We start from the raw sequence: 12749 nt of genomic DNA on the forward strand, positions 1-12749 counted from the left end.
TTAATAATAATGTGATAATTGATGGCAATAAATTTAGCTCCTGGTTTGGAATGGTACATTCCTAGTTTGGAGATAGATCTGTACAGCCGGGTATGGTTGTTCAGGATGGTTGGGCCTGTGCAGCATGGGTGTGCTGTTCAGTGTTGATTAATATTGATGATTGAGTACTCTACTGTTTTACAATTCTCAAATGTTTGCTAAATGCTGCTTTTGCAAATAAGCCCTATATTATGCCATCCTTTGGTATCCTTGTGCACTTGCATATTTGCTGTGTGACTTGCGGAGTATTCCATGTACTCACCTTGCAATAATCAATCAAACCTCAGTTGAAGACAAGTTGAGAAGGAGAAGACATTTGACTTATACCCCAGTTGAGCTGCCTGTGGGAGTGGAGCCATAGCTTCGTTAGACCGTTATTCCGCTGTTGTTTTCTTTTCTTTTGTAAGTATTTAACGTTTTTATTATGATGAATCTGTATATTAAATTGTCAGTTTGTGTACCTTGGCTGATTCCTGGACGAGGATTTTATGCACAAATAAGTTCGGAAATTACTAGTGAATTTCTGGGCGTGACACGGTCTGATTGGGCCCAGAGGCCGGTCTGATCGGGGGGGCATTAGAGAAGAGTGGGAAAATTGAGAGCAATACAGGAGCTTCCACTTCGACCAAAAATATCAAAAATCATTGCTTAGCTCCTGGAAAACAACCACAGCCGAAGTGGATACCTTCAGGCTTATCTCGCTCTCAGAAGAAGAGGCTACAACGTCTTCGGGCCATAGGTCAAAAAGAAAAGAAGGCCGAAGATGTGGAGAACAAAACATGTAATAATTTAGAGCCTCAAACGACACCTAAGCGAGTGTGGAGACCTAAAGAAGTAAAAGTTAAAAGATCGGTGATTTCACGGAGTAGTGATGGATTCAATTTGATGAGAGAAGGATCATCGGTCATTAAAGATAAGTCTCCTTCACATGATGCTATGGGTGTTAGTGCGGTATCCATCTTGCCTTCGAAATCGTGTAATCAAGAAAGCCGATTTTGATTGGGGGCCAAGACATTAATATGCTCATAAAGAAACCAAGAGAAGATGAACGGCGATGGATACAACATCACATCTTTAAGCCGCCGTTTGTTGGATGCAAAGGCAAGGTATGAGTTTACTGTGTTTACCATCATGTTATATTTCTGTGCCATACTAGAACATAGCTTGCTATCTAGCACATGTGTGTTTTTGCTTATTAAATTGATATTATACATACATGTTGCAAATGCCAGTTCTAAGTAGTGGAATTGGTAAATTGTCATACAATTTGTTTAAAGTATGATTTGGCTCATGAGTCTTTGATATTTGTTTAACGCCAAATCATATGTGTTTTTATGTATCACCATATAATATATAGATTTCATATTTATTGCATTATGAAAGTTTTGCTTAGCAATTCGGCTAATGTCAATGGTCAATGTGATGATTTGCTCTAGAGTTGTTTTCTTTAGGAACATTTTGCATATATGCTCAAGCCGATTACTTACATTTGTAGTTTATTGGAATCTATGTATGTGACACATATGGCTTTGGTGTTTCATTATTGATCATATTTCAATTGGCTAAGTGTTTTGATGCCATGATTGTTGTTTCAAAAGCCACTTGAATTAGTATTCATCTAGACATATTAGTTGGATATTATAATTATGTACAGAGAGAAGGAATTTTGGGGAATATCTTATCTATTCGGCCCTATTACGGCCGAATCATTTGATCTAGTTATTCATTATTTTGTTGAGTCGAGACTTTTGGCCGTGTGGCCGAAATTGATTGCAGTAGTGCCGATTTGCAGCAGCGGCCGATCTGATCGATCGTGCTAATACGTGTCGTGCACGGTTTCCGAGAGAAACAGGAAAGCTAATCAGAGATAGATTCAAGCTGCTACACATATTAGGGAACAATTCAATAAAGCCATTGCATTGCATCGGCTAATCAATATTTTGGAGTTTTCTACATACACACAAGAAACAGATCGGTCATGCAACATAGTGCTCATATATCCATCACAGGCAGGAGGCTAGTGCAACTGTGCAAGATCGATCTGTGAACAGGTGTAGCTAGCAGCAAATAGTACTTCCTTATCCTGTTGTGCACGGTACTATAGAGAGATTAGCAAAAATAATTAAAGGCAGTTGTTAAACACAGGAGATCGGCCGATCAAGGCTACTGATCTTTTGATTTTTTGTCCAATAATTTGATACACCAAGCATCTGGCTATTATGTGAAGAAAAATTATATACCAAAGGCTGATGCTTGATTTCAAAAGTTTGGACGAAATTGGCAAAGTCATAGACCAGGGGCGGTCTGACCGGCATTGCACGGCCGGTCTGACCGGTGGTACCGACGGTCTGACCGACTCTACATGGCCGGTCTAACCGGCTCTACATGGCCGGTCTGACGGGTAGATAGGGCAGTCTGACCGGTATTGTATGGCCGATCTGACCGATCCCGGACAGGAGCTAGGGGGCACGTTACAATTGATTAAAAGGCCAAATTAATTGTGAATTCGGACATTTGTGCCCATGAGTTAGAAATAGCTTGGAGAATTCCTTTGATTAGATATTTGAAAGATCCTACACTTAAGGTTGATCGGAAGATTCGGTGGCAAGTGTTCAAATATTATATCGCCGAAAAATAGATGGAGTATTACTTAGATAATGATCAATCTAAAGTTGCTAAGAGAGTAGTAAATGAAGGGATTTGTGGAATTCATCAATCGGCCCGTAAGATAAATTGGTTGCTTTGGAGAGTGGGGTTTTATTGGCCGAAAATAATTGATGATTGTTTCAAATATTATAGAGGGTGTGAAGTTTGTCAATGGATCGGTAATGTTCAATTAGCGCCTATCGCTGTATTGAATCCTATTATCAAATCATAGCCGTTCCGAGGTTGGGGTTTGGATTTCATTGGTCAAATTTATCCTTCGTCATCAAAAGGGCATTAGTTCGTGCTAGTTGCAATGGATTACTTCACTAAGTGGGCCGAAGCCGTGCCGCTTGAGAATATTACTTGTACGGAGGTAATTGAATTTATTTTGAAGCATATTGTTCATAGATTCGGTATTCCTCAAACGTTAAAGGAGCTTCTTTTATGTCCAAGGAAGTGAGAAGTATTACCGAATCTTATGATATTAAGTTGTTGAGTTCTTCTCTTTACTACGTTCAGGCTAATGGATAAGCCGAGTCGAGTAATAAAACATTGTTGAAATAGCCGTTTTGCCAGTTGAGGTAAATCTTGGCTCTCTTCGGTATTTCAAACAAGACGACTTGTCGGTTGAAGATTACAAGACCTTGATGGGAAGCAATTTTTGAAGATGTCATCGACGAGCGTTTGAAGACTTTGAAGGAGACGAAGACACTTCAAGACAGTGTTTTCAGAGATCAATTAATGAGAAATACTTGAAGAAATACTTCCCGAGCATTTGGCAAGATGCTTAGGAAGTCCTATGGCCGGTAATTGAATTATCGCTCTGAGATAACATGTTCTATGCTTTTAGGTTCACGTATGATCACCAAAAAGGTAGGGGGCATATGTTTACACCCAAATTTGGCACCTATGGACGAAATAGGGGAAAATTGCCAAAGTTTGGAAAGTGACGGATTTTCTTCACAGGGCCGGTCAGACCACAGGTGTGTGGGCGGTCTGACCGGCTAGTAGGGCCGGTCTGATCGCAGGTATGTGGGAGGTCAGACCGTCAAGGTCCGAGTCCGAGTCTGTTTTCGTTGGGTCTCGGGTTTCCTTACTCGGGAAGGCATGTTTCGTGTTTCCTTTGGTTTCTATCCCGAGTTGGACGTGGAGAAGGGCCTGTAGAGGGCAAGACCAACCCTTCTTTAAGGGACAAGGCCGGTTCATTGTAAACCCCCCCCCCCCAAATACAATTTACTTGAATCATTCTTTTATTATGTTTTTCTATTTTACCCTAGTTTAGTCCATCTTTGTCGGTTTGCGCCGTAAACCGTCCGCCGCCGCTGCGAGAGTGCGACACCTTTTTGTAGGTTTGTCCTGAAAATCTTCCGTTTTGCCCACGAGACGGGTAGTTATCCTCATATCGATCTAAATCGGCCTAGAGGCTGATTTTGATCTCTAAATTGGCTCCGCTAGCCGGTTTAGCTGTTTTTCTACAAAACCCATCATGATTTGGCCCTTTGGCTAGATCGAGGTGGTTGGCGACTCCATATCACCACAAGGCGTTTAGGTGTTGTAATCGTGCTTGTCGACTTGTCACTATCTTCCCAGCCATTGTTACCTGAACAGATGAGATGCTGAGATGGATGGCATGTGCTGGATTGCATGCATATTTATAGATAATTTTGCAACAAGTGTACAGCTAACTTGGTAGTGGCAAGGAAGTGAAGAGTACTACTTCGGCGAGCTCTTGTTCTGGACTTGGAATATGCAAGTCTTTCACACTGATTTATTCGGCTTCAAGCCAAAAAACCTGTCGGCAGTATTCAATTCGTCGATTTCTATCTTATAATTCCGCTGGTGCAAGTCAAAAACCATCGCTGATGAACAAATAACCAATGAATAATTAAGATTCTAAGAATGAATAAGTGCTTCTCTTTATCTGACTAATTACATAAGGGAGTAATCAATATTCAGAGATATTCAGACAACCAACTAATTAATGAAAGTTACCTTCAGGTTATTTGGTGGGTTAGCTAGACTTTTACTAATTGTGCTGTCTGAGTAGTGCCGACATGTAAGCATATTGTTTGTCAATAGAGATCGATGCCTACTCTGACTCTGAATGACACCTACATTTTGCATGTGTACAATAGTCTCGGCTCGTGTTTTTCTATACCATGGACTTTCAGGTTATGTAGTACTGGACTTGTAGTCCCTAGGCAAATTGCTTTCAGGACATTATAGACCTTAGGCAAATTGCTTTCAGCACATTATTTTCCTGCTGTATTAATTAGTGGAAGCTTGGGATATTCAGAGTGGCTTGCAGTCACTCTGTTTGTTTACAACTTTGCATCAAGATATGATCTAACAAATGCAGCAAACTGATACTGGAATAAGTAGAAGACATTGAGCATGGGTAAAAAACTGTGGCGATTAATTAAACTACTTCATTCTCAAAATATAACTATCATTAAGATTCAAATTTATCTCAAATATAACTGCCTATTATATGAAAGGTGAAATTTGGCATTAATCATCCCATCCTACCCCTAAAAATCTCTACAGCACGCGTGCCAACCAAATTGAGCACTTTATTGGCGTTAACAAGGACATTTTAGATCTTTCACCTTAATTATTAATCCCTCTATAAAATTTAAATTTAAAGGTAGCTATATTTTAGAACTGAGATTACAGTATACTGGAAGGAACACGACCGACATATCTGATCTTATGTGTTTCTTCATACTCAGTCTGGAAGATCAAGGGGCTGAACTTGTACAGTACAGCAATGGCACGACCTATGCAGTTCTTGGAAAGATCAATGCTAGATGGTTATAAGTGGATGACGAGAAAAAAACCATGTGTACCCAAAATTCCGTGCATATCTGTACCCACGGTGAATTTCCCTATTAAAAAAAGATCGATAACACATTTCATAAAAAATATGTTTTATTTTAAATAAAATTACAATATAGTTACTTTATATCCGTAGCAAACATTACTAGTAGAAAAAAATCGAAGTGAGGCCAAAGCGCCTAGCTAGCACGCAACAGTAGAGAGAAGTATATGCAGAGGAATTAATCTTTTTTTTTGTTCGGTATAATAGAAAATATATATTGGGTATTTTCAGTATATGGTAGTATCCATATATGGCACTTAAAAAAGCCTTAGGCTCCGTTCGTTTCCACTTAACACAGTAGATTAAGTTTTGGATATTCGTGGCATGTTTTTCAAACTGCTAAACGATACGTTTCATGCGAAAACTTTCTAAATAAAAGTTGTTCTAAAATATCAGATTAATCCATTTTTCAAGTTTGCAATAATTAAAACTCAATGAATCATACATTATTATCACCTCATTTTACGTGAAACACTTAATAAACACCACCTAATAAACACTACGAAGAAACCTTTTCGAGACGGTCAAAATAATTTTTCGTAGGCAGACGTAGTAACCGCTTAAAAGCATATGTCTATGAAAATTGGGATTCTCACATGCGAGCATCACAACCACACGGAAAAAAAAAATTTCTGGCGGACATCGTAAGGCGGCCATGATTTTCTGAGGCAGGCACGTGAAGACTCTTGACCAAAATATTTTTGCTGAAAAAAATAAAAATTCCAAAAGAATATTATAGAAACCCTAGCTCTGGTCCATAGCAAAAATCTGTCGCTGCCACGGCCGTCACTACAAATGATCTGATCGCCATCGGATCCGCCGCTCCCGTGGCCACCATCATTGATTCCAACACAACCCAAAGGTTGGAGCCCACTGTCAGAAACCTACCGCCCCCACCTCCACGTACGTCACCTGAAGCCCCCACCTCCACGTACGTCACCTGAAGCAGCCATTGCCAGGAAGGGGGAGAGGTGGGAGGGTGGAGAGGCCGCAAGGAGATAGGCTGGCGAAGGAAAGTGGGAGCAAGACTTAACATCTTAACCGCTCTGGTCCTGACCTTTTATAATTTTGCTGCTATTTTCAATAGTGGCATTCCTAAGAACGCCATCTCTAAAAATAGCTCTATTTTTACGAGCAAGCTCTTAAGAGGCCCATCTATAGGAATAGGCCCGCCTATGAAAAATTTTCATAGGCATGCCTTGAACAGAACCTCTATACATTTTCAAAAACGGATATTCTTTTAGGCTGCTTGTAAAAATACAGGAGGGTGTTTGAAAAAAAGGTTAATTGGATCCATGCCATTGCAACTTTCACGGTTTTGAAACATATCATTACTATTCAATTATTTGGTATCATGTCATTACAATTTATCATTTATTTGAAATGTGCCATTACTTACCTCTTCACTACACTAAATATGTTTTTTTTTGGACCAAATTACCCTTTTTCTTCTCCCCTCGTCCCTTCTCTCTTCACTCCTCTTCCTCCCATCTCTTCGGTAGTGCTCAGGCTTGAGGAGCAGTACAGCGCGCAGTGTCCTCTCGGCGTTGAGGAATAGCTACAGCATGGCGGGGTGGAGGAGCGCGGGTGAGGCGGAGGCTGTGGCGACAGGGGAGAAGACGATAGTGGTTGTCGCCATAGCACCGCTGCTTCTAGTGGTGGAAGGCATTTGGTTGCCTCTTGTCTGGTTTGCTCGCTTGCTTGATCGTACCTGGTAGCCGTTGTAATGGTTGTGGTGGTCACTGGCATCATGGGTCTGTTCTGTTTTGGGGGATTTTTTATTGTTGGAGAATGGTTTTGGATTTTGATTTCGTGTTGGGATTAGGGAATCATTCCATTTCAGTTGCTGCTGCTGGTTAGGGCTGCCAATGGATCCATTCCTGTGACGATGGCCATGGTTGCTGTTGGGTAGAGGAGAGGGGAAGCTCAACCCACGCAGTGTGCAGTGCCGTCGATGAGGGCGTGCCATCTTGGCGACCGCACAGGCCCCCAGTTTTTTTGGCCCCCAAGTTAGAGAGGGCAGTCGACCGAGCACTCAAGCACCGAGACCTAGAAGCAATGAGGCATAGAAGCGTCGAGACCGACCACTCGAGCAGGTGTGTGTTGAGTTGATTCGCAAGTGCAGGCGGCTAGGAAGCTAAACCGTGATTACGAAGCAAGCTAAACTGCCGATTGACCGCACGTGTGCGTGCGATGGAGCACATCATTGAGGGTGACGCGCGACGCTTGTGGTTGTCCCTCATCTTCTGTGTGGACAACACCATTTATGTTACCTTGATGCTCTCATCTGTTCATCCATGACTTTAGGACGTGATGTGCTCATTCTCAGCCAGTGCATGGACCAAGCCCCAATGGATGATGCCACAGTTGCTCCGCCAAGCGTCATCGTCGTCAACACATATATCGCTCCAAACGGAGATGATGCTTTTCGGTAGAAGCCCCAATTTGTATTTCTGCCCGGGGCCCCTAATTTCTGAAGACGGCCCTATCAGTGTGCAAGTGTTGTGAGGAGGAGGACCAAGCTGACCTCGCGTCATGCCACCACCCATCCCTGAAGCGAGCGGTTAGCCGACGACCAGCAAGAGCATGATCGCATTCGATTCACATTATCACATATGCACAAGCTGTCAGATCTAATGGAGAGAAAATGAACAGGAAAGAGGAGGGGATGAAGAAAGAAAATAAGGACAATTTGGTCTAAAAATCTTAGAAAATACAATGAATGGGTATGTAGTGGTATGAACCAAATAACTATTAAATTGTAATGGCATGAGTCTAAATAGTTAAATCGTAATGATATATTTCCAAACCTCAAAAGTTATAATGGCATGAATCCAATTAACCCAAAAAAATGGTTGTTGTGGTAAGGAAACAAAATAAATACGATATGTGATGTCTAGCATTATAAACCATCTTGACTCGAGCAAAACCACGGTAGAGGGTGTTATCATCCGCGTTTAGAAGTTGAGAGTAAAAGATACATTACTTTTTAGTTAAAAAGATACACTAATTCAAGAATATTTTGGTGGTTAAAAATAGACATTTCCTCTAACATCCAGAGTAAAAGAAACATGACAAGCGCAGCTATCCGCTGCCTGCCTATCTAAACCTTTGCTGTCTAGCAGCGACGTGCCACCACTGCCTCACGGCCCCTCTTCTCCATTCTCCTACACCATCGTGATCTAATGTATTGCCGCTGCTGTGACCTCCCGGACCTATTTGCGAATAACACTTCATTGGCTTCACCATCACTGGGTGCACGAATCTTATGCTGTGTGCAAGAGACCGACAATGTTATCGAGAAGAAGAAGAATATATACATAGGGAAGTTGGATTTTGCAATGTAAATCATTCGAAACAAATTAATGTAAACATATAAAGAGGTAATTCTCTTAATTTATTTTCATGTAAGTAGATGGGTAAGGTTGTATTTGCTCCACTTAAAATATTCAACAATTGTTTCTTGGCTTTGACTCTCGGTATGCATGCATTGCGAGCTTTTGACTAATATTATGAGATGGAATCACTAACTAGACCTTTATCTTATTACATCTAAAAGTCTACTACTATCTAATTTAGTAGATATTAGCTGTGATATGGTAGAACAATTTCAAATATGTAAATTAGTATGAACTATTGAGGCTACAAAAATATTTTTTTAGACAAAAGGTACCCGACCAGGCACCAGGGCAATGTCAGCTGGGGATAACATCGTACATCAACGCACAGGTAAAAATCCACAAGAACAACCCACCAGAATACAGCCACAACCACTGCACAACTTTGGTCACAGCCAGACCCACAAAGCTGGAAAAAGATGACTTGCTACATATCCAAAACACAACAAGGAAAAACAAATCTAAAACATCCAAGATAACTAACAGCTCTACTGGGGTGTGAAAAGGAAAACACTAGATCAGCAGCCTCTAGCCCACTCCTGTTCTTGGTGGTCTCGAACTTGCCACCACCATCTTCATCTTCTCAGTAATAGCTTCAGGTTGAAATATTTTTTCCCACTGCAAGAAATTAGAAATGATTTGAAAAGCAAAGTCAGAGGTGAATAAATATGATCACCATATTATTTCTAGTAAGCCAAAGATTCTAGCAAACTGTTGCTAACATGACAAACACATTCTAACACCTACTAAGTCAACACTACTTATATAAAGCAAAGAGAACTCCTTAAAACTCCTAGGAATTGTCTCCCACAGTCCCACCCAAAGACATCTCTATAGAGACACCACAGCAATCGAGCCATATCACATTAGTAGAATATGGTTAGTGGTTTTTTATCTCCCCACATAACTGACGGGACTTAGACTCCTCCCCCACCTTTTTCTCTTAAGTTGTTTAGTGGGCATTTCCACATCATCTTGCATGTTTATATCAATCACCCCTCTGAAAGTAAGAGCGCTATACATGGATCTAGTGGTAAATCTCTTATTTGCCATTAAGCCCCATATCAGTTTGTCTAGGGCATCCACTAGTTCAATGCTATCAATCACTATTCAGCTCACTCCATTGTTCCACTTCAACTGGCCCAAATGATCTCCAGAAGGATAGGCAGCTGAGCCCTCCTTACCTCTTACCTCTTTCAACCCATTTCAAGCTAAATTGATGGTTTTCATGTGATATTGTAGCCAAATTTAACACAACTTTTTTTAAAAAAAATAATGAGATGGTCTATGATACCCCATCTGTCACACCAGAAGTATTATTGTGCTCACATGTGTCACCTGGCAAGATGACGAACTCTGAATATGTAATCTTCATGATTTTTTTAAAACAAATTGGTATTTGTCATTCTCCCAGAAGAGAGCAAATGCTAAATTCCAAGACAATTCAATTCAACAATACGGTAAAGGGCCTTGGTATTTCCATCATAGAAACCACACTATGTATGGTCATATTTGCACAGGGTAGTTCGTACTCCGAAAATCCAACCGACAAAAGTATGTACATCTACTCCTATATAGCATACGTTAGGATAAAGTAAACTTACTTTTAAATTTAAAATGACTGTTTGTATCGTGTTAATTTTGATAATGTAAGCCTAATAGTGTCAGCTTTGTCTCGCTGGAATAGACATTGGTACTCATGCCAATGCAAGCAGCAAGTATATAAGAAGTACTAAACACAGTAGGATGGTGTCTAAGTTGAGCTATGTTCACAACATATATATATCAAAGATGGATCACATTCACATCAATTATATTGACAAGCTTCAAGGTAATGGAACATAGACTAATTAACTCAGCAAAAGGTAGCGCCCATTATTTCAAATCATTTTACAAGTACATTAACGGTCAAACTAAAAATAAAAATAAGTAAGTAATTATGCATTACATGGAAATGTAAATGGGCGTTTTTAACTAACACATAGATTTCTTGTGTTCAGAATTAAACTCTATGTTCTTCCGCCGGCGCCACCACCATACCCAGATCCATAGCCTGAGCCGCTACCTGAACCACCTCCTTGGCCGCCACCGCCACCTCCCCCTCCACCTTGTCCATAGCCTCCAGCATGAGCTCCACCACCTTGACCATAGCCAGAACCGTATCCAGATCCGTAGCCTGATCCATTTCCACCACCTTGTCCTCCACCACCACCGCCACCACCGCCTTGTCCATAGCCTCCACTGGAAGCTCCACCACCCTGACCATATCCAGAACCATACCCGGATCCATAACCAGATCCATTTCCACCACCTTGCTCTCCACCACCGCCGCCTCCACCACCTTGTCCATAACCTCCACCAGAAGCTCCCCCACCTTGACCATAGCCTGAACCATACCCTGATCCATAGCCTGATCCTCCCCCACCACCTTGTCCTCCACCCCCTCCGCCTCCACCACCTTTTCCATAGCCTCCTCTAGATGCTCCACCACCTTGGCCATAACCAGATCCATAACCGGATCCACTACCACCGCCCTGTCCACCACCACCTCCACCTCCTCCACCTTGCCCATAACCTCCACCAGAAGTTCCACCTCCTTGTTCATAGCCCTCGCCATACCCTGACCCATACCCTGATCCCCCACCACCACCATCACCCCCTCTGCCGCCTCCGCCTTCACCACCACCACCCCCTCCTCCCTCAGTAGTGTATCTAGCTACTCTTGCTGCATTGGACAAGCCAATGCTCACAAGCAAAACGAAGGCAATAACTCCTATCTTCCTAGCCATCGTTGCCTGAACAAATGAGATGTTGAGATGGATAGCAAGTGATGGATTGCATGCATATTTATAGATGAGTTTTGCAACGAGTGTACAGCTAAGTTGGTAGTGGCATGGAAGTGAAGAGTACTAGTTAGGCGAGCTCTTGTTCTGGACCTGGAGAATGCAAGTCTTTCACACTGATTTATTCGGCGTCAAGCCAAAAGACCTGTCGGCAGTATTCAATTCGTCACTTTCTACCTTAATCCCGATGGTGCAAGTCAAAAACCGTCGTCGATGAACAAAATAACCAATGACTAATTAAGATTCTAAGCATTAATAAGTGTCTCTGTTTATATCTGACTAACTACAAAAGGGAGTAATTAATATTCAGGGATATACAGTAGTGCTGAAAAGGGATTCAGACTGTTTTAACCAACTAATTAGTGAAAGTTACGTTCAGGTTAATTTCTAGGTTATCTAGACTTTCACTAATTGTGCTGTCTGAGTGCCGACGTATATGCCGATTGTTATCAATCGATTGTTCAGACCAATAGAGATCGATGCCTACTTTGACTCTGAATGACACCCAACATTTTGCCTGCGTACAAAAGTCTCTGCTCATGTTTTTCTATACTATGGACTTTCAGGTTACTCCGTATGCACTTATGCAGTACTGGGCTTGTAGTCCCTAGGCAAAAATTGCTTTCAACGCATAATAATTTTCCTGATGTATTAATTAGTGGAAGCTTGGGATATTCAGAGTACATGGCTTGCAGTCAGTCAGTTTGTTTGCAACTTTAATCAAGATATTATCTAACAAAATGAAGCAACTGAAACTGCAACTAGTAGAAAACATTGAGCATGGCTAAAAAGTGTGGCGATTAATTAAACAATATACTATATTATCTCATAAATATAATTTACCACAAGGAAACCGCCATCTGAACATCTGATCAATTTGTGCGTTTCTTGATCTTCAGTCTGGGAGATTAAGGGGCTGAACATGGACATATCGTAAAAACA

The 12749-nt window shown here is 41.4% G+C and overlaps 1 protein-coding gene across 1 annotated transcript; it reads right to left on the reverse strand.

Moving 5' to 3' along the window:
- Window positions 1–10814: 10814 nt before the first annotated feature.
- Window positions 10815–12749, reverse strand: LOC127757664 (putative glycine-rich cell wall structural protein 1). The gene is made up of 2 exons (XM_052283231.1): window positions 12651–12749; window positions 10815–11952 (listed from the first exon to the last, which is right to left on the reverse strand). Exon 2 carries the CDS (start codon window positions 11751–11753, stop codon window positions 10974–10976), a length of 780 nt encoding a protein of 259 aa, XP_052139191.1. The 5' UTR covers window positions 11754–11952; window positions 12651–12749; the 3' UTR covers window positions 10815–10973.

Source organism: Oryza glaberrima, chromosome 12, assembly GCF_000147395.1.
Source record: "Oryza glaberrima chromosome 12, OglaRS2, whole genome shotgun sequence".
Lineage (NCBI taxonomy): Eukaryota > Viridiplantae > Streptophyta > Magnoliopsida > Poales > Poaceae > Oryza > Oryza glaberrima.